Source organism: Canis lupus, chromosome 16 (assembly GCF_048164855.1).
Source record: "Canis lupus baileyi chromosome 16, mCanLup2.hap1, whole genome shotgun sequence".
Lineage (NCBI taxonomy): Eukaryota > Metazoa > Chordata > Mammalia > Carnivora > Canidae > Canis > Canis lupus.
Genome location: NC_132853.1, coordinates 3,124,093 through 3,149,326, shown reverse-complemented (window position 1 = coordinate 3,149,326; position 25,234 = coordinate 3,124,093). Strand labels below are relative to the sequence as shown.

The window sequence follows — 25,234 nt, the reverse complement described above, 5'->3', positions numbered from 1 at the left end:
TGCAGTTTTTCGTTTCCAGCGCACGGTGGCGCTTAGGTCGCCCCGGCCCTGCTGGCCGTCTCTAAGGCACCTCCGCTGCCACCTGCAGTCTCAACCAAACTCTAGGTGGCGGGACGTGACGGCCCGGGCGTCCAATCGGCGGCCAGACTCTCGGCCACACTGCAGCTCTAGCCAATGGGAGCCGGGGAGAGGCGCGGAGGGGGCGGGCCCCGCGGCATGTCAGGCAGAGGCGCGAGGCCCTCCTCCCGCCTCTCCGCCTACTCCAGCCTCCGCCGCCTCAGCTTCCCGAGCGAGCCCTGCGGCCGCCGGAGCAGCTCCCGCGGCGGAGCCGGAGCCGGATGGTCAGAGGAGCCCGGCAGCCCCAGCAGCCGCGGAGTCGCCTGGCCCCCAGGTGGGGCGGGGGTGGGGGCGCGGGGGGGGCGCGGGGAGCGGGCCCGGGGCAGCGGCTTGGGGCCGCGGAGGGGCGGGGGGTTCAGGCTGGGGGGGCCGCGGGGGACGTCCAGGGGCGGGGGAGCGGGCTGGGCGGCGATCGCATCCCCGGGGCCGGAGGAGGGGGGTGTGTGAGGCTGGGGGCGCCGGCGGTGAGGCTGGGGGCGCGGGGCCGGGAGGGGCAGGGCGTGCGCGCCCGTGGACGGGCCGTGGAATGCGGGGGGCGCGGGGCCTGGAGGGGCGGGGCTCGGCCGGGGCCGCGCGCCCGGGAGGGGGTGGGCGCGGGAGAGGAGAGGCCCGAGGGGCTCGCGGGGGTGACGAGGCAAACAATGAGTAGGTGGGGGGGGGTTTTGGGGAGCGGGGCTGTGACGAATAGGAGCCGAGGCTGGAGTGAGGGACTGGGCGGGGGGAGCAGGGTTTGGGCGAAGAAGACCCCGGGGGAACCGCGAGTCCGGGGATCGCCTGGTCTCCTGGTCTCCGTAATAGGGGAAGCGGAGCCTAAGGCGTTTGTAAGGTCAGGGATGAGCTTGGCGAGCCTGTGGTCCTCGAGGGGGCCGGGAGGGGCGTTCCTGTGTGTTACTTTTAGTTACCATCTTCTTTGGTTTGTAGACTGACTGGCACAGTGGAGAAACCACCTCGAAAACGGAAAAGCAGGTAAGGCAAAATGCGTCCCTGTTTTGCTTCATGCTTTTCCCTTTGCTCGCTCACATCCGTGCCGTACTGCACCGTTGCACAGTCCAGAGATGAAGTTTTTTCTTTGGCTCCTTTTGTACCGACTATAGAACTACGTGCAGGATCCTTCTTTTGAGGAGTTCACAGTACGACCTGTATCATCTGCGTGCGTGTGTGTGTGTGTGTGTGTGTGTGTCTGTGACATTATATGGGAAACAGACGTGGGTAATTGAGAAATCCTAGTTTTTTTTACTTGCGCTCTAATTTCAACTTCTCCACTAGCTCTGTTTAAAAAGCTGGTGTGTGTGTGGGGGGGGGGCACCTAACTGGCTCATTTGGTGGAGTGTGACTCTCTCGATCTCAGGGTTGTGAGTTCGAGCCCCACGTTGAGTGTAGAGGTATTTAAAAATGAAATCTTAAAAAAAAAAAAAAAAAAAAGGAGGGACGCCTAGGTGGCTCAGGGGTTGAGCATCTGCATCTGCCTTCACACAGGTGGTGATCCTGGGGTCCCCGGATGGAGTCTCGCAGTGAGCCCTCCATGGGGAGCCTGCGTCTCCCTCCTGTCTGTGTCTCTGCCTCTCTCTCTGTGTCTCTCATGAATAAATAAATAAAATCCTAAGAAAAAAACCCAACTAAACGAATGTTTGGGGCATCTGGCTGGCTTACTTGGTAGAGCGTGCGACTCTTGATCTCAGGCTGGTGGGTTGGATCCCTGCCCTGGGCATAGAACGTACTTTAAAAAGCAAAATATATTCAAAAGGTAATGTTTATTGAACATCTACTAAGTACCAAGTACTATGTGCAGGTGCTTTATATGTATTATCTTTTGTAATCTCGAAGCACCCCAGGGAAGCATGTACTGTTACTATTATTATGCAGAAGAGAGAACTGAGGCACAGGGAGGCCAAGATCGGGGCCTTTGATAAATAATAGAACTCCTATCTGAATTCAGGCAATCTGACTCCAGAGCTTAGGCTCTTACCCATTATATTATAATGACTCTGATAAATATACAATTGAAAATATATTTTCTTACTACTTTTTCTTTTTTCATCATACGTAGTACATAGAGTCTAATAAACAAATCATGGGGAAATAGAAACAGAGGGCTGAAGTAGTCTGCAAACAAGTGAATTATTACTTGAGTGATAAAGAAGAGCATATATCTATCCCACAAACATTTTTGTGTGCATTCTGCATGTTAGACACTATATAGCAATTCTTTGTGGTCATGAGATTTCTTTTTCACAGATGTAGGCAGTGGTCTAGAGAGAAATTACATCCTTACTGGATGTGACCAGTAGGACCACTGTCATAGTTGGTACTTGGTAAGTTACTGATGTGAGTAGGCAGACTGCCTCACCAGTAAGTAGATAGAAAATGCTGATGACGCAAGTCAAAGTTTCTTTGTCACTCTGGGTTGTACTGTTCTTTTTTTTTTTTTTTTTAAGATTTCATTTATTTATTCATGAGAGACACAGAGAAAGAGGGGGCAGAGACACAGGCAGAGGGAGAAGCAGGCTCCATGCAGGGAGCCTGACGTGGGACTCGATCCCGGGTCTCCAGGATCATGCCCTGGGCGGAAGGCAGCGCCAAACTGCTGAGCCACCCTGGGCTGCCCATGTACTGTTGAATATAGTAACCATATATGGCCATAAAGTGCTTGAAATGTGACTGGCATGGCTGAGGAACTGAACTTTATTAATTGTAATTAAGTTAAATTCAAAAACTGATACTTACTGGGAAATGTTCAGATATGTTTGGAAAAATTGGCATATATGAATCTACTTTTTCATCTGTAAGTTTTATGAACTCTATATATAGATCAAATATTTCTGGTGAAAATTTAATGTCCAAAACAAGATGTGCTTTAAGTAAAAAAAAAAAATATCAGATTTCCAGTTAGTATACAAAAAGAGTGTAAAATTTCTTATTACTAATTTTCATATTGATTATAAAATGAAATCATATTTTAGATCTATTGGATTAAATAAAAGTATTACTAAAGTTATTTTAACTGTTTTTCCTTTTTACTTTTCTAACATGACTATTCAGAAATTAAACATTATATATGTGGCTTACATTACATTTTTTTTTTGGACAGATTTTAACTCTCATTAACTCACTGCCAGTCTCTTGCGGTGGCCTCCTGACTTCATTCTCTACCTCAAATCTGTAATTCATTCATCATGCTGTGCAAGTTGATCTTGTAATTCTCTTGCTTAAATCTTTCCATGGTTCCCCGTTGCTTATTGAACATAATTCAGACTTGTTAGCCTAATGATAAAAAGAGGCTGCTTTTGGAGTGTCTAGGTGAGTCAGTTGCTTGAGCATCAACTTTTGATTTCAGGTCGGTTCCTGTGGAATCAAGCCCCTGCATTGGGCTCTGTGCTGAGCATGGAGCTTCTTGGAATTCTCTTTCTCTTTCTCCTTCTGCCCCTTCTCTCTCTCTCTCTCTCTCTCTCACCATACTCTCCCTCCCTCCCCCAGGAGATTGCCTTTATTTCACTTCTGCCTGTCTTCCCACTTCCCAGCCACAGTTTAATACTGTGGCCCTGGAAATTCTCAATAATGGACCTATTAAATGTCCAGTATTAAATGATTTAACTTTCTGGTGAATCCTGCGCGATGAATTAATTGCTGAATGTAACTCTATGTTCTGTTTGCCATTCCTAGAACTTATGTTCTCTCTTTGCTTTGGATTTTTGCACATGATTTCTCTTTCTCTCTGGAATACTTTCTCCTTGTTCCTTGGCAAGCTCCTTCCTTTGAGATTCTTAGCTCAAATGTCACATCCTGTGTGTGGACTTTCCCACTCTCTCCTTCACCTTATTTGCTCCCATGATAGCTTGTACATACACCTAGGTATAGTGGTTTAGACTGTCTTTGAATCCGAACTCTGTCAAATACAAGCTGTGAGATCATATGTAAGTTAATAAACCTCCTTGAACCTCCATTCCCTCAGCTGTACATGGAAATAATAACAGTTCAACCCTGGGGTGCCTGGCTGGCTCAGTTAGTAGATCATACAACTGTTGATCTCAGGGTTATGAGTTCAAGCCCATGTTGGGTGTAGGGCTTACCTAAAAAAATTTTTTTAAGGGGGCACCTGGGTGACTCAGCGGTTGAGCATCTGTCTTTGGCTCAGGTCATGATTCTGCGATCCTGGGATGGAGTCCTGTATCAGGCTCCCGGCAAGAGCCTGCTTTCTCCCTCTGCCTATGTCTCTGCCTCTCTCTCTGTGTCTCTCATGAATAAATAAAATTTTTTTTTTTTTAGAAAAAAGGACAAATTTTATGTTAATAAAGCAACCATCAAGTACTGTTTATTTCCCTCCTCTTTTCTAAAGGATTAAAAAATAAGGTACTAAGGTAAAGAAGAAATGAGAGAAGAATAATAAACCAGTGGCAAAGTTAATATATAGATTAGAAAATACTGTATAGTTACTAAAGATGGGTTCCATATTTGGCTCTGAATTTCCTCAAATAAAACAAAGAAGAAAATAAAGCTCAGCTTCTAGATTCATGTGTTCATAAAATCAAACATATGTTGTTTAAGAGAAGCATACTTTTTTTTTGATTGGTAGATCTGAGAGAAACTTTTCTTACTGGTCTTCATGGTGGGGACACTGGTTTTGTGGAGGAGGAGATCTCTATAATAATCATAGTAGTGAGTTTTTAATCATTGCTTCTTATAATGCTTCTCAGTCAAGTTTCATGTAATGCCAGTAAACATTCTCCAAAGGGGCAAATCAGTGTGTAAGTATACGGCTCATTGTTGGCTTGGTTTGGTTCAGAGATAAGCAGGGGTGAATAAGTTGGAGGGATTCTGTTTATTCCCAGCATCTAGCCTAGTCCCTGGCACTTCTTAGAAAACAGTTGGTTGAATTATTGAATACAGGCACTCTTAATCTTAAGGACTTCTCTATGAATGTTATTTCTTTTTTTTTTTAATTAAAAAAAGTTTTTTTGTTGTCTTTTTTAAAAAAATAATTAATTGATTAATTAATTTATAATAATCTTCATACCCTCTATGGGGCTCGAATTTATAATCTCGAGATTAAGAGTCATGTGCTCTTCTCACTGAGCCAGCCAGGCACCCCTAAAACTATTTTCTTAATAATACTAAGACTTTACTTGCCTTTTAATTATTCGCTCTCATTCACAGTGGAATTTTCTGAGGCTACAGTTGAGAATGATTTCATTTCTGCTCTGATGGCTAATGGAATGTGTGTTTCTGTATTACTGTGTTTAAAATTTTTGCTCTACAATCTAATATAAATATCGATGGATATACCCACAGAGATAGTTTTTAAAAAAAATATTGTATTTATTTATTCACAAGACACACAGAGAGGCAGAGAAAAGGCAGAGGGAAAAGCAGGCTCCCTCTGGGGAGCGTAAGGCATGATTGGATCCCAGGACCCTGGAATCACGCCCTGAGCTGAAGGCAGATGCTCAACTGCTCAGCCACCCAGGTGCCCCACAAAGATAGTTTTCAAAGGCTGTCAAGGGGCTCCTGCAACCAAAAAGTTTGGGAGCTGTATGAGAGAATATTTCGTAAGAAAGATTAAATATTCCTTCACTCTCAATTCTTTTTTTTGAGAAATTTGTATTATATTTATTTTTTTAATAATAAATTTATTTTTTATTGGTGTTCAATTTACCAACATACAGAATAACACCCAGTGCTCATCCCGTCAAGTGCCCCCCTCAGTGCCCGTCACCCATTCACCCCCACCCCCCGCCCTCCTCCCCTTCCACCACCCCTAGTTCGTTTCCCAGAGTTAGGAGTCTTTATGTTCTGTCTCCCTTTCTAATATTTCCCACACATTTCCTCTCCCTTCCCTTCTATTCCCTTTCACTGTTATTTATATTCCCCAAATGAATGAGAACATACACTGTTTGTCCTTCTCTGATTGACTCACTTCACTCAGCATAATACCCTCCAGTTCCATTCACGTCGAAGCAAATGGTGGGTATTTGTTATTTCTAATGGCTGAGGAATATTCCATTGTATATATAAACCACATATTCTTTATCCATTTATCTTTCGATGGACACCGAGGCTCCTTCCACAGCTTGGCTATTGTGGACATTGCTGCTAGAAACATCGGGGTGCAGGTGTCTCGGCGTTTCATTGCATCTGAATCTTTGGGGTAAATCCCCAGCAGTGCAATTGCTGGGTCGTAGGGCAGGTCTATTTTTAACTCTTTGAGGAACCTCCACACAGTTTTCCAGAGTGGCTGTACCAGTTCACATTCCCACCAACAGTGCAAGAGGGTTCTCCTTTCTCCACATCCTCTCCAACATTTGTGGTTTCCTGCCTTGTTAATTTTCCCCATTCTCACTGGTGTGAGGTGGGATCTCATTGTGGTTTTGATTTGTATTTCCCTGATGGCAAGTGATGCGGAGCATTTTCTCATGTGCTTCTTGGCCATGTCTGTGTCTTCCTCTGTGAGATTTCTGCTCATGTCTTTTGCCCATTTCATGATTGGATTGTTTGTTTCTTGGGTGTTGAGTTTAAGAAGTTCTTTATAGATCTTGGAAACTAGCCCTTTATCTGATACGTCATTTGCAAATATCTTCTCCCATTCTGTCGGTTGTCTTTGAGTTTTGTTGACTGTATCCTTTGCTGTGCAAAAGCTTCTTATCTTGATGAAGTCCCAGTAGTTCATTTTTGCTTTTGTTTCTTTTGCCTTCATGAATGTATCTTGCAAGAAGTTACTGTGGCCGAGTTCAAAAAGGGTGTTGCCTGTGTTCTCCTCTAGGATTTTGATGGAATCTTGTCTCACATTTAGATCTTTCATCCATTTTGAGTTTATCTTTGTGTATGGTGAAAGAGAGTGGTCTAGTTTCATTCTTCCGCATGTGGATGTCCAATTTTCCCAGCACCATTTATTGAAGAGACTGTCTTTCTTCCAATGGATAGTCTTTCCTCCTTTATCGAATATTAGTTGACCATAAAGTTGAGGGTCCACTTCTGGGTTCTCTATTCTGTTCCATTGATCTATGTGTCTGTTTTTGTGCCAGTACCACACTGTCTTGATGACCACAGCTTTGTAGTACAACTTGAAATCTGGCATTGTGATGCCCCCAGATACGGTTTTCTTTTTTAAAATTCCCCTGGCTATTCGGGGTCTTTTCTGATTCTACACAAATCTTAAAATAACTTGTTCTAACTCTGTGAAGAAAGTCCATGTTATTTTGATAGGGATTGCATTAAACGTGTAAATTGCCCTGGGTAACATTGACATTTTCACAATATTAATTCTGCCAATCCATGAGCATGGAATATTTTTCCATCTCTTTGTGTCTTCCTCAATTTCTTTCAGAAGTGTTCTGTAGTTTTTAGGGTATAGATCCTTTACCTCTTTGGTTAGGTTTATTCTTAGGTATCTTATGCTTTTGGGTGCAATTGTAAATGGGATTGACTCCTTAATTTCCCTTTCTTCAGTCTCATTGTTAGTGTATAGAAATGCTACTGACTTCTGGGCATTGGTTTTGTATCCTGCCACGCTACCGAATTGCTGTATGAGTTCTAGCAATCTTGGGGTGGAGGCTTTTGGGTTTTCTATGTAGAGTATCATGTCATCGGCAAAGAGGGAGAGTTTGACTTCTTCTTTGCCAATTTGAATGCCTTTAATGTCTTTTTGTTGTCTGATTGCTGAGGCTAGGACTTCCAGTACTGTGTTGAAGAGCAGTGGTGAGAGTGGACATCCCTGTCTTGTTCCTGATCTTAGGGGAAAGGCCCCAGTGCTGCCCCATTGAGAATGATATTTGCTGTTGTCTTTTCAGAGATGGCTTTTAAGATGTTGAGGAATGTTCCCTCTATCCCTACACTCTGAAGAGTTTTGATCAGGAATGGGTGCTCTATTTTGTCAAATGCTTTCTCTGCATCTAATGAGAGGATCATATGGTTCTTGGTTTTTCTCTTGCTGATATGATGAATCACATTGATTGTTTTACGAGTGTTGAACCAGCCTTGTGTCCCGGGGGTAAATCCTACTTGGTCATGGTGAATAATTTTCTTAATGTATTGTTGGATCCTATTGGCTAGTATCTTGTTGAGAATTTTTGCATCCATGTTCATCAGGGATATTGGTCTGTACACTCTCAATTCTTGATGGATGCTCCTGTATCAGTAGGTCCCTAAGTCCCTCCTTGAGGCGCCTTTCCTTCCTTTGGGTGTGTATGCTTAAAGGTCCAGAATTGCTGCCATTGGGAGTCTCCAGCATGGGCTTCCTGAATATTATTTCTTGTAATCAAGTTTTAATAAACATCAGGCAGCAATGAGTTTAGGCTTATATCTCAGTCAGGAATCATGAGAGCAGGGGATCCCTGGGTGGCTCAGTGGTTTAGCACCTGCCTTTGGCTCAGGGTGTGCGATCCTGGAGTCCCGGGATCGAGTCCCACGTCGGGCTCCCTGTATGGAGCCTGCTTCTCCCTCTGCCTGTGTCTCTGCCTCTCTCTCCCCCTATGTCTATCATGAATAAATAAATAGAATCTTTAAAAAAAAAAGAATCATGAGAGCATGTATTTTGCATGTCTGATTAGGTCAGATCCTGATCAAGTCAGGATTTAGGCCTGTATGAACAGCCAGTATACATCTTGAAAGAGGTCCATGATTTTCCTCAGAAAACAGTTCTGGAATTGCTAAAAATAGAAACCAAAATGACCGGTTAAAGCCCTAAAGATAGATTCTAGAGAAGGGATGTAATGATCATAGCCAGAAATTTTTATAGCTGTTATTATCAGTTGCATACTATAGCCATAACAATTCTCAAAATCAGTGGAATGACTTTCTGATGAATACTTCAAGATTAATTAATTGTTGTATTTGGCCTTAAGCATTCCTTTGAGTTGGCCTGCTGTGTAGAGTTGTTGACTGTTGTACTATATATCCTATTAAAGTTTGGAAAATGGTTGCCAAAAGTATCATTTTTATTTTAGTATAGTTGCTGTTAAATTATTCTTTTTGATAGACGTCAGTTAGTGGTGGGGTTTTTTTCCTTAAGCTTTTATTTAAATTCCAGTTGGTTAACATATAGTGAATTTAGTGATTCAACACTTACATACAATATCTGGTGGTCATCACAACAAGGGTCCTTCCTAATCCCTATCACCTACTTTCTTAAAAATATTTTATTTATTTATTTATTCATGAGAGACACAGAGAAAGAGGCAGAGACATAGGCAAAGGGAGAGAGAGAAACCGGTTCCTTGCAGGGAGCCTAATGTGGGACTTGATCCTGGACCCTGTGATCATGCCGCCCTGAGCTGAAGACATGCTCAACCACTGAGCCACCCAGGTGTCCCCCCATCACCTAATGAACTCAACCCTTCTCCATTCCCCCCAACCCAGTTATCTTAAGTACATACCAAGCTATAATTATGTTTAAGAAGAACTAAAGTCATTTGAGATAAGCATTTTATACACTACTGTTAATAATTCTTCATGTATTTTTTTTTTTTTTGCCTCACTAAAGCTTTTCTTTCTTTATCTTAGTATATCTTTGGTCCTATCATTGAGTGGGTGTTCAGTAAAACTATAGTGAACCAGTAATGAATTGGTAGCAAGAGGGACATAGTGTAGGATGGGGCTTCAGTGGCCCAGAATACTGTGACACTATTTAAGGACCCTGATAAACTGTACTAGACTGAAAAGAGTTTTAAGATTAGGAAATTTGATCTCTATGTGATTTTGGAAAATTCTGAAGACTTCAACATGTCTGCTTAATAATGTTTGGGTCATTGGGACACCTGGGTGGCTTGGCAGTTGAGTGCCTGCCTTTAGCCAAGGGTGTGATCTTGGTGGCCCAGGATCGAGTCCCACATAGGGCTCCCTGCATGGAGCCTGCTTCTCTCTCTGCCTGTGTCTCTGCCTCTCTCTCTGTGTCTCTCATGAATAAATAAATAAAATATTTTTTAAAAATAATAATGTTTGGGTTATGAGTTAGAGCTTCTTCTTGGAACCTGTCCGGAACAAGACCCATTTGTTTGGCTAGGATTCATATTGAGTAAAGCTTTAGTGTATGATTTGGGGGCTTTTCTTAGTGATGTGTTTAAAGCAAAGAGCATTTTGGTGGTATATGTACTTTGAATTACATTTGAATTATTTTTTTTAAGATTTTATTTATTTATTCATGAGAGAGAGAGAGAGAGAGAGAGAGGGAGAGAGGCAGAGATACAGGCAGAGGGAGAAGCAAGCTCCACACCAGGAGCCCAACGCGGGACTCGATCCCGGGACTCCAGGATCACGCCCTGGGCCAAAGGCAGGTGCTGAACCGCTGAGCCACCCAGGGACCGCCCCCCCCCCTCTTTTTTAAAAAGACATTTGAATTCTAAAAACATTTAAATGCTCACTAGTCCAGGATACTAGGGATATAGACATGAGTAAGATTTGGGCCTTGCTGGGATAAAACTCATGTGGTAATGGAGAAGGCAGACCCAAATAATGGGACAGTATAATGACTCTGTATGTATACAAAGGGTTTATAGTAATTCTGCATACTGATAGTGAGGGCACTTTCCCCAGACATTTCATCTAGGCCCTGAAGGTCTTTAGGTTACTTTGGTGGTATTGTGACTGTTGAAATGCCAGAGTAGGCCCTGGGTGGAATGACTAACATTGAGGTCTTACGTGAGCAGAATTCAGGACCTGAACCAGGGCAGTGTCAGGTGTGGAAAGAAAGATGTTTGTTTGTTTGTTTGTTTATTTATTTATTTATTTATTTATTTAATTAATTCATTCTTTATTTTTTTAGAAAGTTGTTTTTAATAGTTTGGGCTATGGTGTCAGTTTTTAGGGATTAAGCTGTGGTTTTCAAAAAGGGGCCGTTTTGTCTTCCAGGGACATTTGGCAATGTCAGGAGACATTCTTGGTTGTAACAACTAAGGGCATCTAGTGGGTGAAGTTACAAATAAATGCTGCTAAACACCCTATAGTGTGTAGAATGGCCTCCCACACCAAAGAGTTATTTAGCTCAAATTGTCAGCGATGCTGAAGTCGAGAAATCCTGGACTGGAGTTGAATCCCAGCTCTTTCAAATACTAGCTCTGGGCTCTAGAACAAAGTATGAATTTAATCTCTAAACCTGTTTGCCCTTTTGCAAAGTGCAAGTATTGACAGTACTTCTGTTGTAGGACTGTTCCTCTCCTCTGAAAGCATATAACTGTATGAGTGCAGAGATTTTTGTCTGTCTAAAAAATAGATTCATTGAAGTAATGAATGTAAAGTACATAATAACAGTTACCTGACATGTATTAAATATTTAATAAATGATACCTGTGACTGTTGTTAGTTTAAATATTTTTATTTTGCCTTTTCTTCTAGCCTTTTAAAAAACATGTTGATTGAGGTTATTAATGTAAAAAAAAGTGCACCAATTTTAAGTATGCAATTTGATGAGTTTTGACAAAAATGTATATGGTTGTGTAACCACTGACTGTAATCATGATATTGAACATCACCGTTGCTGCCCTCCTTACCCCACATTTGTTCATGTTGCTTTGCAGTCATGATTCTAGGAGCCACTGGTCTCTTTTCTCTATAATGATAGCTTTGTTTTTTCTAGAATCTCATAAGGAAATCATTCATTAGATAGTTTTTTGTGTCTAGTTTCTTCCGGTTGGCATAATGCTGTTGAGATTCATCTGTGTTCTTTTTCATAACTATAGTTAATTTCTTACTGCTGAGGAGCATTCCATTGTATGATTTTGCCACAATTTGTTTATGCATTCACTGGTTGACAGACATTTGGCTTGTTTCTAGCTTTTAGCTAATATGAATACATCTGTTAATGAACATTTGAATTAAGTCTTTGGACAGATATGTTTTCATTTCTCTTGAGTAGATGCCTATGAATGGAATTGCTGGGTCTTATGGTAAGTGTATGTTTAACTTTTTAAGAAATCGCTGGACTGTTTTCCAAAGTGGCTGTACCATTTTGCATTCCTGCTGGCAATGTTTGGGATTCACGTGCTCCATATCCTCACCAATATTTGGTATTGCCATTCTTTTTCTTTTAAACAACTTTATCAAGGTATAGTGGCATACATGAGCCACACACATTTAAAATGTACAGTTTGGTAAGTTTTGACACATGTTTATACTCTTAAAACCATTACCATTGTTTACCATTCTAGGGATATCTAGTGATATATATCATTTTTCTAAAGATTTTATTTATTTATTCATGAGAGACGCATAGAGAGAGGCAGAGGCATAGGTAGAGGGAGAAGCAGGTTTCCTGTGGGGAACCTGATGCAGGACTTGATCCCGGGACCCTGGGATCACCATCTGAGGCAAAGGCACATGCTCAACCACTGAGCCACCCAGGTGTTCCTATATCGTTATGTTTTTAATTTGTCTTTCCCTAATGATTGATCATGTTGAGTATCTTTTCTTTTTTTTTTTTTAAAGATTTATTTATTTATTTATTCATTCATTCATTCATTCATTCATTCATGAGAGAAACAGAAACAGAGGCAGAGATACAAGCAGAGGGAGAAGCAGGCTCCATGCAGGGAGCCCTATGTGGAACTCAATCCTGGGACTCCAGGATCACACCCTGGGCCAAAGGCAGACGCTCAATTGCTAAGCCACCCAAGCGTCCCATGTTGAGTATCTTTTAATGTATTTATTTGCCATTCATAAAACTTCTTTTGTGAATTTTCTTTTCAAATCTATTGTCCTTTTTTTTTTTTTTTACAGTTGTTTGTCTACATAGACAAACAGTTAAAAGGGTTCTTTATGTATTCTGGAAAAAAATACTTAACAGGTATATGTTTTGCAGATATGTTCCCACAGTCTATGGCTTGCCTTTTCCTTTTCTTCACAGTATCTCTTGCTTGAATCTTAGGTTGAATGGCAGCACTTTTAATCGAGACAGTAGAGATAGGAGCAAATTTGGAAGGGTAAGATTTCTTTTGACTATATGGAGTGTAAAGTGCTTCAGAGTTCACTATCTCTCACCAGGCAGGTTGAAAACATGGATATGGAGCTGAGAAGAGAGAGTAAGGCTTCAGATTCAGATATGGAAATCATCAGTAAACACTTAGTTATTCATATCAAGCAAATGTGTAATCATCAAACAAGTAGTGTTTATCCGTGGGAGATAGATCTCTGTACTCTTTGGTGAGAAACAGACTCTGAAGGTAGTTATATTGAAAAGTAGGTGAACATTTTCCAGTTTACACTGAAACATAGGAATATCCCCTACTTGGAGAGTTTCTTTGTGATAGTGTTTGCCTTAGTAAGGTCCCTACAGAAATGCAGTGGGCTTTTTTAAAATTTAATTTTATATTTTTAAAGATTTTATTTACTTATTCGACAGCACAAGCAGGGGGAGAGGCAGAGGGAGAAGGAGAGGGAGAAGCAGACTCCCCACTGAGCAGGGAGCCCGACATGGGACTTGATTCCAGGACCCTGGGATCACGACCTGACCTCTAAGGCAGATGCTTAACGGACTGAGCCACCCAGGTGGCCTGGTGAAGCCGTTTCTCACAGCATGTGTCAGTGAAAACCTAGGATATACCAAAATTCAGTTATGTAAAAACAGATTTTATAGGGCCCAAGATAATATGGTCAAATGGTAAGCATTTTCATGGTAATATTTTACTCTAGAATAAAACCTAGACTGGCTGAAGCAATGATTTTTTTTTTTAAGATTTTATTTATTTATTCATGATAGACATAGAGAGAGAGAGAGGCAGAGACACAGGCAGAGGGAGAAGCAGGCTCCATGCAGGGAGCCCGACACGGGACTCGATCCCAGGACTCCAGGATTGGGCCCTGGGCCAAAGACAGGCGCTAAACTGCTGAGCCACCCAGGGATCCCCCTGATTTTTTTTTTAAGATTTTATTTATTTATTCATGAGAGATACAGAGAGAGAGGCAGAGATACAGGCAGAGGGAGAAGCAAGCTCCATGCAGGAATCCTGATGTGGGACTCCATCCCGGGACTCCAGGATTATGCCCTGAGCTGAAGGCAGTTGAAGCTGAACGCCCAACCACTGCGCCACCCAGGCATCCCTCAAGCAGTGATTTGTAAGGGTGTTAAAAAAATGTGCCCAAAGATTCATTGGGACTAATTAAGGGCTCCCTGGGGGGTGAGGATAGGCAGAAGAAAATTAAACAAACTAGCTTCTAAGACTCCACTTTGACTTTTATGTATGTATCCATATATGTCTGTATGTATATTTTTAATATGGAATATTTCAAATACAGGTAAAATTAGAATGCTGTAGTGAACTTAAGTTGTTTATCTGGGGGACACCTGGGTGACTCAGTGGTTGGGCGTTTGCCTTCAGCTCAGGGCGTGATCCTGGGTATGGGATCGAGTCCCACGTTGGGCTTCTTGTGAGGAGCCTGCTTCTCTCTCTGTGCCTCTGCCTTTCTCTCTGTGTCTCTCATGAATAAATAAATAAAACTTATTTTTTTATTATTTTTTTAAAGACTTTTTTATTTATTTTTTTTATTTTTAAATTTTTTTAATTTTTATTTATTTATGATAGTCACAGAGAGAGAGAGAGAGAGAGAGGCAGAGACACACAGGCAGAGGGAGAAGCAGGCTCCATGCACCAGGAGCCCGATGTGGGATTCGATCCCGGGTCTCCAGGATCGCGCCCTGGGCCAAAGGCAGGCGCCAAACCGCTGTGCCACCCAGGGATCCCTAAAGACTTTTTTAGATTTTATTTATTTATTCATAGAGACACAGCTAGAGAGAGAGGCAGACACAGGCAGAGGGAGAAGCAGGCACCATGCAGGGAGCCCGATGTGGGACTCCATCCCGGGTCTCCAGGATCACGCCCTGGGCTGCAGGCGGCGCTAAACCGCTGCGCCACCAGGGCTGCCCAATAAATAAAATTTAAAAAATAGTTTATCCAGCTTCAATAATTATCAACTAAATCCTGTTTAATTTTTATACCCTCCTACTCTACCTGAAGCATAACCATACATGGTATTCATCTCTAAATATAGTAGAATGTGTTGTTGGAAGATAAGGATTCTTTTTTTTTTTAATTTAATTTAATTTAATTTAATTTAATTTTATTTTATTTTATTTATGATAGTCACACAGAGTGAGAGAGAGAGAGAGAAAGAGGCAGAGACACAGGCAGAGGGAGAAGCAGGCTCCATGCACCGGGAGCCCGACGTGGGATTCGATCCCGAGTCTCCAGGATCGCGCCCTGGGCCAAAGGCAGGCGCCAAACTGCTGCGCCACCCAGGGATCCCGATAAGGATTCTTTTAAAACACATCACCACATTACCATTAACAATAACTTAAAAATTAACAGTATTCCCTTAATATCATCAAATGTCTTGTCAGTGTTCAGAGTTCCACATTTGGCTAATTGTTTTTTAAAATGTCTTGTTCAGGGCACGTGGTGGCTCAGTCAGTTAAGCATCTGACTCTTAATTTTGGTTTGGCTCGTGATATCTGGGTCATGAGATCAAGCCCCACATTGGGCTCTGTGCTCACTGGGGAGTCTGCTTGAGATTCTCTCTTCTCTCCTTCTGCACCTCCCTCTCTAAAATAAATAAATCTTAAAAAAAAACACAATAAAAATAAAATGTCTGTTTGTTCAAATCAGGATCCAGATCAGTTTTATAAGCTTGCAATTTGATTAGATCTCGAGTTCTTGAAAAAAAAAAAAGAAAGAAAAAGATCTCGAGTTCTTTTAAATCTGTAGTTTTCACACTTTGTTTTTCCCCATGCTGTTTATTTGTGAAGGAACTGTGTTATAGTTCCTGGAAACAGTTTCACACAATCTGAATTTTAATTTTTTAAAAAAGTTGAAGTAGATTTATATACAATAAAATGTTTACCTATTTTAGTGTACAGTTTTATGAATTTTGACAAATGCATATAGTTGCTTAACCACCACAACAATCATAATATAGAATAGTTCCATCCCTCTCCACAATTCCCTTCTGTCCCCACTGACCACCAATTTTTTCCACAATCTGAATTTTGCTGACTCTGTCCTCATGGAATCATTTAGCATGTTTCTCTGTTCCCTGTGTATCTTAAAAATTGGTAGTTACAGCTAGTTCTAGACATTTGATGAGATTCAGATTTATTTTATTTTTTATTTTTTTGGAGAGACTACTTCTTAGGAATGGTGAGTATTTCCATCATGGCTTCTCATGTTTTGATGTTAGGAACCCAAAGTAATCAGTGTCTATATTTTTCATTTCATTTAGGGTTGCAGATGGTGACATTCTGATTCTCTCATTTCTTCATTATTAGCTAGAATACTTCTATAAAGAGGTTTCCCTTTTGACTTAAATATTTTTAATTTTATTTTTGCAGTTAGCATACTGTGAAATTGTTTACGTGTGCAGTTCCATGAAATTTGAAAATGTGTAGATTCATATAACTACCACTGCAAAGTACAGAACATTTCCTTTCCCTCAAAAAACTCTTGTGCAGTACCATTGCAGTCACCTCCTCCTTGCACTCCTGCTCTCTGGCAACTGATCTGTTCTTTCGTTCATTGACTGTTCGATTTTCCTTAGGTACAATGTGTAAAGGGAAAAGCTTGATAAGCGCCTCTTTGTCCTCCACTTTTTTTTTCCATACCATATTTCAGTGTGAGTTGGTTTTCTAGCATACTCCAAAGGCAACTGGCTTTCTTTCTTTCTTTTTTGTTTTATAAAAAATATTATCATCAACTCATGGATTTAAACATATTTGATGAACTTCAATCCATTATGATTATTTTTCTTATTAATGTTCATACTAACTTAGCCCGGTGGAAGCCTCTTTAAATTGGCTCCTCGGTCCATTTGGCACCAGTAAACTTTGATAGCCTCCTTGCTTCCTGCTTGGACAAGGTATTCCAGGCCCATCTTGTATGTTTCCTGCTCAGACCTAAAATTGGCCATTCGTCAAAGAGACCTGTTTCTTCTGGCATCACTCTGCTTCTAACTATGTTTATATCCTGAGACAATTTGAAAGCAAGGATTATACAACCTAAAATAATTTGAAAGCAACAAATCTAGAAGAATGGATTATACATTATACTTTTCAATAATCCTCCATAAATGTAATTTTTAATTAGGTTTGTGTTAAAAGTTGAGTAGCACATGGTTGGGAGTTATATTTTAGGTTAAGATCCTGAAATAGAGGTAATCTGTAATGTTGAGTATGGTGGATCTATTGGGAGATCAAGTGACCAGGTGGTGGAATTGATTTTTTTCTTTTTAATGGGACTTGTGGGTCCCTAACCTAAATGAATGGTTTTCCCACAAGTCCAGGACTTTCCTGGATTGGGAGGAAGAACCCCAGGCAGAAACACATGGATGTATAACTAATTGCTTAATGTTCTGTATATTCTCTAGGAGAATATAGACTGGAAAAAATTGTGGGTAATATGTTACTAATGGAAAAAATCTTAATGTTTTGATGGAGCAATCTGTTTAGAACTTTCTTTGAAACTATCAAGATTAATGAGTTGTAAAAGATATCCATAAGTTAGTAAATTAATTGACCATATAGTAGGGGTATCAATTTTTTTTTAAAGATTTTATTTATTTGGGGCACCTAGGTGGCTCAGTGGTTGAGCATCTGGCTTTGGCTCAAGTCATGATCCCGGGGTCCTGGGATCAAGTCCCACATCAGGCACCCTGTGTGGAGCCTGCTTCTCCTTCTGCCTATGTCTCTGTTTCTCTCTGTGTGTGTGTCTCTCATGAATGATTAAATAAAATGTGGGGAAAAAAAGGATTTTATTTAGGTATTTAAGGGGGCAGCACACAAGTAGGGGGAGAAGCAGAGAGGGAGGAATAAGGACAAGCAGACTGCACACTGAGTGCAGAGCCCGATGTGGGGTTCAATCCCACAATCCCAAGATTCATGACCTGAGCTGAAACCAAGAGTCAGACGTTTAACTGACTAAGGTGCTGCAGTAAGTAGGAATTTTATTTCACAAAACCAGGTAACCAATATTTTAATTTCTTTACATGAAATTAAATCCAACTTTGAGACACATGCACCCTCTCCAGCCCGCCAAAATGATGAAAAATTCAGTCTCAGTGATTAAGAATGGAATGGGTATCCACCCTTGCTTAGGGTTGTATCAGAATCCAAGGCTTGGGGGTAGCCCCAGTGGCCCAGCGGCTTGGCACCACCTTCGGCCTGGGGTGTGATCCTAGAGACCTGGGATTGAGTCCCACGTCAGGCTCCCTGCGTGGAGCCTGCTTCTCTCCCTCTCCCTCTGCCTGTGTCTTTGCCTCTCTCTCTCTCTCTCTCTGTTATGAATAAATAAATAATATCTTTTTTTTTCTTTTTCTTTCTTTTTTTTTTTTTATGATAGTCACAGAGAGAGAAAGAGAGAGGCAGAGACACAGGCAGAGGGAGAAGCAGGCTCCATGCACCGGGAGCCCGACGTGGGATTCCATCCTGGGTCTCCAGGATCGCGCCCTCGGCCAAAGGCAGGCGCTAAACCGCTGCGCCACCCAGGGATCCCAATAAATAAAATCTTAAAAAAAAAAAAAAGAATCTAAGGCTTGGGGCACCTGGGTGGCTCAGTCAATTAAGCGTTTGCCTTCAGCTTCAGGATAGAGCGTGGCATTGGGCTCCCTGCTCAGTCCTGCTCCCTCTGCCTGCTGCTCCCCCTGCTTGTGCGCTCTCACTTCTTGTCAAATTAATAAATAAAACCTTAAAAAAAAAAAAAGAGGTCAGCTCAGGTGGCTCAGTGGTTTAGTGCCGAGGGTATGGCCGGCCCAGGGTATGGTCCTGCAGACCCAGGATCGAGTCCCACGTCAGGCTCCCTGCATGGAGCCTGCTTCTCCCTCTACCTGTGTCTCTGCCTCTCTCTCTGTGTGTCTCTCATGAATAAATAAATAAAACCTTAAAAAAAAAAAAAAGAATCTGAGAGCCTTATGAGGAGCCAGGCAAAGGGTAGAAGGTTAGTTTTCAATCTATTATGGCTGTGACTGGTAAGAATATTGCCTGAGAGTGTATGGTTCCTTGATATGTGGTGGCTATAACAGGTATGGTCAACTTCAGACACATGAGTTTTTTCTAGGTGTGAGGATTCCAGTGTAGAAGTTTCAGCTTTCCTTGGTACAGCACATACCCATTTCCCTCTGAGGACCTGTCATTTATCTAGAGCACTGCTAGGAAGTGGGTTGCAGGCTTCCTCTTTTTGTGAGTCCCGAAGAATTTTTTCCCCTTATTGGATAACTCACTCCTTTTTTCTTCTTGTTTCTACTTGTCTGCCCTCAAAGATACTGTTCTTCCACCCTTCCCCCAGTGTCATCTCCTCAAGGAGCTCACGTTTTCAGAAAACAGACACCAACCTCCCTTGAGGCAATGGCTGTCTTCTTAGAGACTGGGGAATAACAGTGAGAATAAAATATCCATTGATGTTTTAATAACTATCCAGCTGCTTTTTTTTCCTTCAGTAATTCTTTTAGTCTTTTTTTTTAAAGATATTATTTATTTATTTATGAGAGACACAGAGAGAGAGAGAGAGGGAGGCAGAGACACAGACAGAGGGAGAAGCAGGCTCCATGCAGGGAGCCCGATGTGGGACCCGATCCCGGGACTCCAGGATCGTGCCCTGGGCCAAAGGCAGGCGCTAAACCGTTGAGCCACCCAGGGATCCCCGGTTCTCCTTTCTTTAAAAGATCTTAATTCTCCTCCCCTTGAATGTGGGCAGGACTTCACTCCCTTCCAGTGAATAGGAAACAGTGGAAGTAATGAGACCTCACATCCCAGATCAGATTATCAGAAGACTTCGACTTGTCTTGGGCATACTCTTTCCCTCTCTACCTCCCTCAAATTATTTGTTCTAAGGGAGACTAGATGTCATGAGGTAAGGCAGCCCTGGACAGATGAGAACCACTTGCCATGTTGTGAAGACAGGGAGCCAGTGGTAAGAGCCACATGGTAAGGAAGAAAGCCTGCCAGCAACCACATGAGTAAGCTTAGAAGAGGATCTTGCCTTAATTGAGCCTTGAGATGACTACAACCCTGGCCAAAAACTTGCCTTATTATCCTGGCTTCACAAGGGCTGAGTTATATGAGCCTTGATTTTTTTTTGTAGGAGAAGTCTCCTTTCTTTCCACACTGGCTGTATAGTACCTAAGGGATCAGTCTCTGACTAAGCTTTCTCTCCTTCTGGATAGGTCTCTGATGGGCACTGTGTGTGTGGTGTGTATTTTGGAAGCAATTGTCTTTCAATTAAAGGCATTGAGGGTCACTTGACTTTAAGGGAGTGATGTGTGAGTTATAATAGCCAGATCTCTAACCATATGCTTTTCTCTTCAGAGTTATTGCTCTGTCTCTGGTCTTTTGTCCTACAGATTGGAAGGTAGTCCATGCTCATTAAGGCATGTTGCCCAGTAAAATTCAGTTTTCCTTTGCCTGATATCTGTCAATAGGTTTTGAACTTTTTTCCAGATCCTTTTTGGCTGTCTGGGAAGAGTGGGCAAATCTCAGTCAGGTAAGCTAGTGATGGTTAGTTTTGTGCATCAATTTGACTGGGCCATGGGGTGCTTAGACATTTGGTCAAACATTATTCTGGGTGTGTGTCAAGATGTTTCTGGATGAGAGTAACATTTGAATTGGCAGATGGAGTAAAGTAGATTGACCTTTCCAATGTGGGTCGGCCTTATCCAATCAGTTGAAGACCTGAGAAGAGCGAAAGTCTGATTAAGAGGGAACTCCCCCTGCTAGACTGCTTGAGTTGGGTGTCAGTCTTTTCTTGCTTTTGGACTCACGCTGAAACCTTTCTCTTCGTGGGTCTCCATCCTGCTGGTTCTCAGCCTGGAACTTAAACTTAAGCTTTCCTGGTTCTCAGGCTTTCAGACTCTGACTAGAACTATACCATTGGTTCTGCTGGGTCGCCAGCTTGTTGACTACAGATCTTGGGACTTTTTGGCCTTCTTTATTGTGTAATCTAATTCTTTATTATCTGTCTATCCATCTAGACACACACACTCATCTTGTTGGTTCTGTTTCTCAGGAGAACTCTAATATATAAGCCTACTTTTCTTTGTGACCGTACTTTGTTTCATCCCTCATTTGCCAAGTGCTCCTAAACTTGTCCTGGCTTCTGCATAATAGTCTGGGTTCTCTTCATGGATGTAGTCTGCCATGAAATGGCCATCTTCACCACAAGCTAAACAAAAGAAGTGCTTATGTTTTCATAAACTGTTGGCAGCTGTTTTGGAAACATTTCACACCAAGGCTAGGCATCATTCTTTATATTCTTGTTTTGCAGTTGGGTTTCTTTCTCCCAAGCTCTCTCCATATACTTCCATGGGCCTCAGAAGCTTATATGCCTGCTTGGGCAGTATCCTCGGAGCTCTTCCTGGATAGGGGAGCCCATGAAGAAGGTACCTACGCATGGTTTTCCAAAAGCCTGCAAAGTGGCAGTCAGAACTTTTAAAGTGTTATTTTTTTATTTTAAAGAAATCTCTACAAACCAATATGGGGCTTGAACTCATGACTCCGAGATGAAGAGTCATGTGCTCTGCTTACTGAGCCAGCCAGATGCCCTAGAACTTTTTAAATTATTGTGATAATTCCAAACTATAGCATTATCTATATATTTTTAGAGAACAACTGCCCAAAATAAAGACTTTAGATTTAGAACAGTTGCCATGAGCCTGTCTTTCTGACAATAGGTAAGTCATAGGCAGCCCTGGCGGCTCAGCGGTTTGGTGCCGCCTTTAGCCCAGGGTGTGATCCTGGGTCTCCAGGATCCTGCATTGGGCTGCCTGCATGGAGCCTGTTTCTCCCTCTGCCTGTGTCTGTCTCTCTCATGAATAGATAAATAAAAAAAAATCTAAAAAAAAAAAATAGCTAAGTCATTTATCTATTGTGATGACTCCTAGCTGGTGATAATTGTCATCAAGGAATATGAGATTTCTTTTTTAAAAAATAAGAACATGCGTGTATATTGTCTCAAATGAGTTTTAAGTTATTAAGATACAAGTTTAAAAGATGGGGAATCTTTTTTTTTTAAGATTTTATTTATTTATTCATGAGAGACACACAGAGAGGCAGAGACACAGACAGAGAGAGAAGCAGGCTCCATGCAGGGAGCCCGACGTTGGACTCGATCCTGAGACTCCAGGATCACATCCTAGGCCAAAGGTGGCGCTAAACCGCCAAGCCACCCAGGCTGCCCGACGGGGAATCTTTTAATAATTTATAAGAGAATTATAGAATCTGTATCGGGAAATATTTGTTATTGAATTCAGTAGTAAGCACAGTAGGAGAAATCTTAACTGTCACATACCAGAAGAGAAGGTCCTTTAAAATTCCTCAGTCTTAGGGTTCCTGGGTGGCTCAGTGGTTGTCTGCCTTCGGCTCAGGTCATGATCCCAGGGTCCTGGGATTGAGCCCCACATCAGGTTCCCCACAGGGAGCCTGCTTCTCCCTCTGCCTATGTCTCTGCCTCTCTGTCTCTCTCATGAATAAATAAAATCTTAAAAAAAATTCCTCAGTCTCAGTCTTTTCAAATATGATTTACTTACATGTTCATTAATAGCTGACACATATTTCAGTGTTTCCTAAGAATTTTATCCAAATCAAATGTCTCATGTGCATATTACATATTTTATATGCCCTTATGACAAAATATCCATAGTATTTAGTAGAGGTGTTACAGAGTTCAAGGTACTTCTCTTGTTACTGATTTTTCTTTTTTTAGATTTAAAAAGAGGCTCTTATACCTGAAAACGTTAAAAACCACTGGATTAGATATCTTTGGTGCTATTTCTAGGTCCATTTTGTGGGAAAGAAATTGTTCCTCAGGGATGGAGTCTATGTAAGGATGTGTGTGAAGAGCATTGCAGAACATGCTGGTGAAATCCCCAGGGCTTTGGCTGGTTTCTAGTCACCCCCTTTCTTTCTTTTTTTTCCCCCCTACGTGCCCTAGGGGTTTGATTCATCTTTTTTCCAACATTTCATTTGGTAATCTGTTGTTCTCTCTGCCCATAAACCCTTCTTTGAAAGAGAATGCAGGTGTCTCAGCTTTTCCCTTACTTTGTTAACTCCAAAAGTATTTGATGCTTTTTCATTTTTAAGGGTTTTTACTGCCAGTAACAATAGAGAATGAAATGAAAGAATAAAAATCTGTGCATTTTAGAATTTAGAATTTTATTAAAAATAAGAGGTTTCCCTAACCTTTATTGAAGGGTGAGTAGAGCTCAGTTTTCTAGTAGTTGCTGGAGTAAAGGCAATAAACTAAGTGATGTCAAAAGTTTCTTCCGACTCATATATTTTTAATTTTTAGGGAGAGGTTACTCATTTTCCTTCATTTGTTGCTCTCCTATTCTGGGAAGTACCTAACCATTTTTTCTTCTCTTTTTCTCTATTGTTTGGCCCTGAAGATAATTACTTGTAGGCCATTGAATTTATTTCATCACAGGAGGAGAAGCTCCACTGTTTTTTCAGTTCCTTTGTTTGTTACTTTTTACAGGAAAAGTCTATTTAATAAAAACCAATAAACACTATTAACAAAAAATCAACTTTAGTATATAAACTGACACATAACTTCCATTGATGTGATAGATTGCGTTTCCCAAAGATAACCCTCAATAGGCACATTCATTCTACATATTCTCCTCACATTGTGAGCTTGACACTCCTCCCATCTACTGTTGAGGTTTGTGTCTCTGTCTCTTAACCAGAGCGAGCCTTTGTAACCATGTCCACCAACAGAGCATGGCTGAGGCAAAACTGTGACTCATGGGGCTGGGTCATAGAAATGCCATGTGCTTCCACCTTCCTCTCTTGGGATACTCACTTTGGGAACCAAGTTCCCAGGCTGTGCTGTGAGGGCTCAAGTCTGTGTGAGAGAAACTGAAGCTCCTGGCCCTCAGCCCTAGCTATGCTCCCAGCTGACATATAGCCTCAGCTTGCCAGCCGGGTGAGTGAACTGTCCTAAAAGCAGATCTTAATCCTCCACATCCCCATTGTACTGCCCCAGTGGGTGCCTGTGTAGAGCAGAGAGGAGCTGTCCCTGCCAAGCCCTACCCAGTTGCAGATGCAAGCACAATTAAAAACAATTGTTTTAAGCCACTAAGTTATACAACAGAAGATGACTGAATTGGTATTCCATTTTGCCAGAGTTCAGAGAAGAGACCCAACTATATATTAAAGTGCTTCAACTTAAAAACAAGATGTATTTCCACCTTTGGGACTGCTGTTAGTATCATAAAAGAAGAAAAACAGATTCTCTGTCCTCTTCCCTTAGAGATTTTTATCTCCTAGGCTTTCACTTTATGTATTTATTAAATTATGGGTCTTTTAAGTTAAGGAGTAGTACAAAACAGCAAAAATGGGACAGTAATAACCCTGTCCAGATAACTCCATTCTTATATCCTTCTAATATAGAAGGTTGTATGCATGTTAATAATGAGCAGTGACTTTGGAATGCTTCAGGTGAGGTATGTGACCTTGGAAAGTAACATCATCTTTGTAATGCAGTTTCTTATATAAAAAGGTATATACTTTATAGGGTTTTTGTGAGTCCTCAGTGCTATACACATACAAAGTGTTTAGATAGTGCCTGTCACCAAATGTTGGCTCTCCATTACTACTGCTAATCACTATAATTACTATTATAATAATTACTATTATTGGCATTAATATTTTTAGACAAGGGAGAGGAAGAATAACCAGTAGAAAGGTTGCAATCTGAAATGATGGAGTAAATATTCCTAAGAAGTTAGGGACAGAGGGATGTTGGGAAGTCTAAAGGGACCAAAGAATTAATAAGTATGTTTTAGATTTTATTTATTTATTTATTTATTTATTTATTTATTTATTTATTTATTTTTAAGCATTTTAAAATTTTTTTTATTTATTTTTTTAAGCATTTTTAAAGATTTTATTTATTTATTCATGAGAGACAAACAGAGAGAGAGGCAGAGACCTTGGCTGACGGAGAAGCAGGCTCCATGCAGGGAGCCTGATGAAGGACTCGATCCCGGATCTGGGGATCATGCCCTGAGCCGAAGGCAGAAGCTCAACCGCTGAGCCACCCAGGTGCCCCAGATTTTTTTTTTTAAGGCTTAAAGTTGCACTTTTAAGAGGTGAAGACCAGAGGGACTCCTTTGGGAAAAAAGATTAGGAAGAAGATGATAAAGAAATTTCAAAATCAGG

General features: G+C 41.4%; 1 protein-coding gene across 7 annotated transcripts in view; it reads left to right on the top strand.

Moving 5' to 3' along the window:
- The first annotated feature begins 208 nt into the window (after positions 1-208).
- Positions 209-25,234, top strand: part of SCAI (suppressor of cancer cell invasion) — a 164,539-nt gene continuing 139,513 nt past the window's right edge. For 4 of the 7 annotated variants that reach the window (XR_012008287.1, XR_012008286.1, XR_012008285.1 and 1 more), the window contains exons 1-2: positions 209-391; positions 1,039-1,083. Coding sequence is in view for 2 of the 7 variants with exons in the window: in XM_072777899.1 (XP_072634000.1) it covers positions 339-391; positions 1,039-1,083 (98 nt within the window). In the remaining 5 variants the exon portion in view is untranslated. Of the gene's footprint in view, positions 392-852; positions 944-1,038; positions 1,084-25,234 lie in introns of those variants that run through there. The other 3 variants (XM_072777896.1, XM_072777898.1, XM_072777897.1) reach the window with 3 other exon arrangements.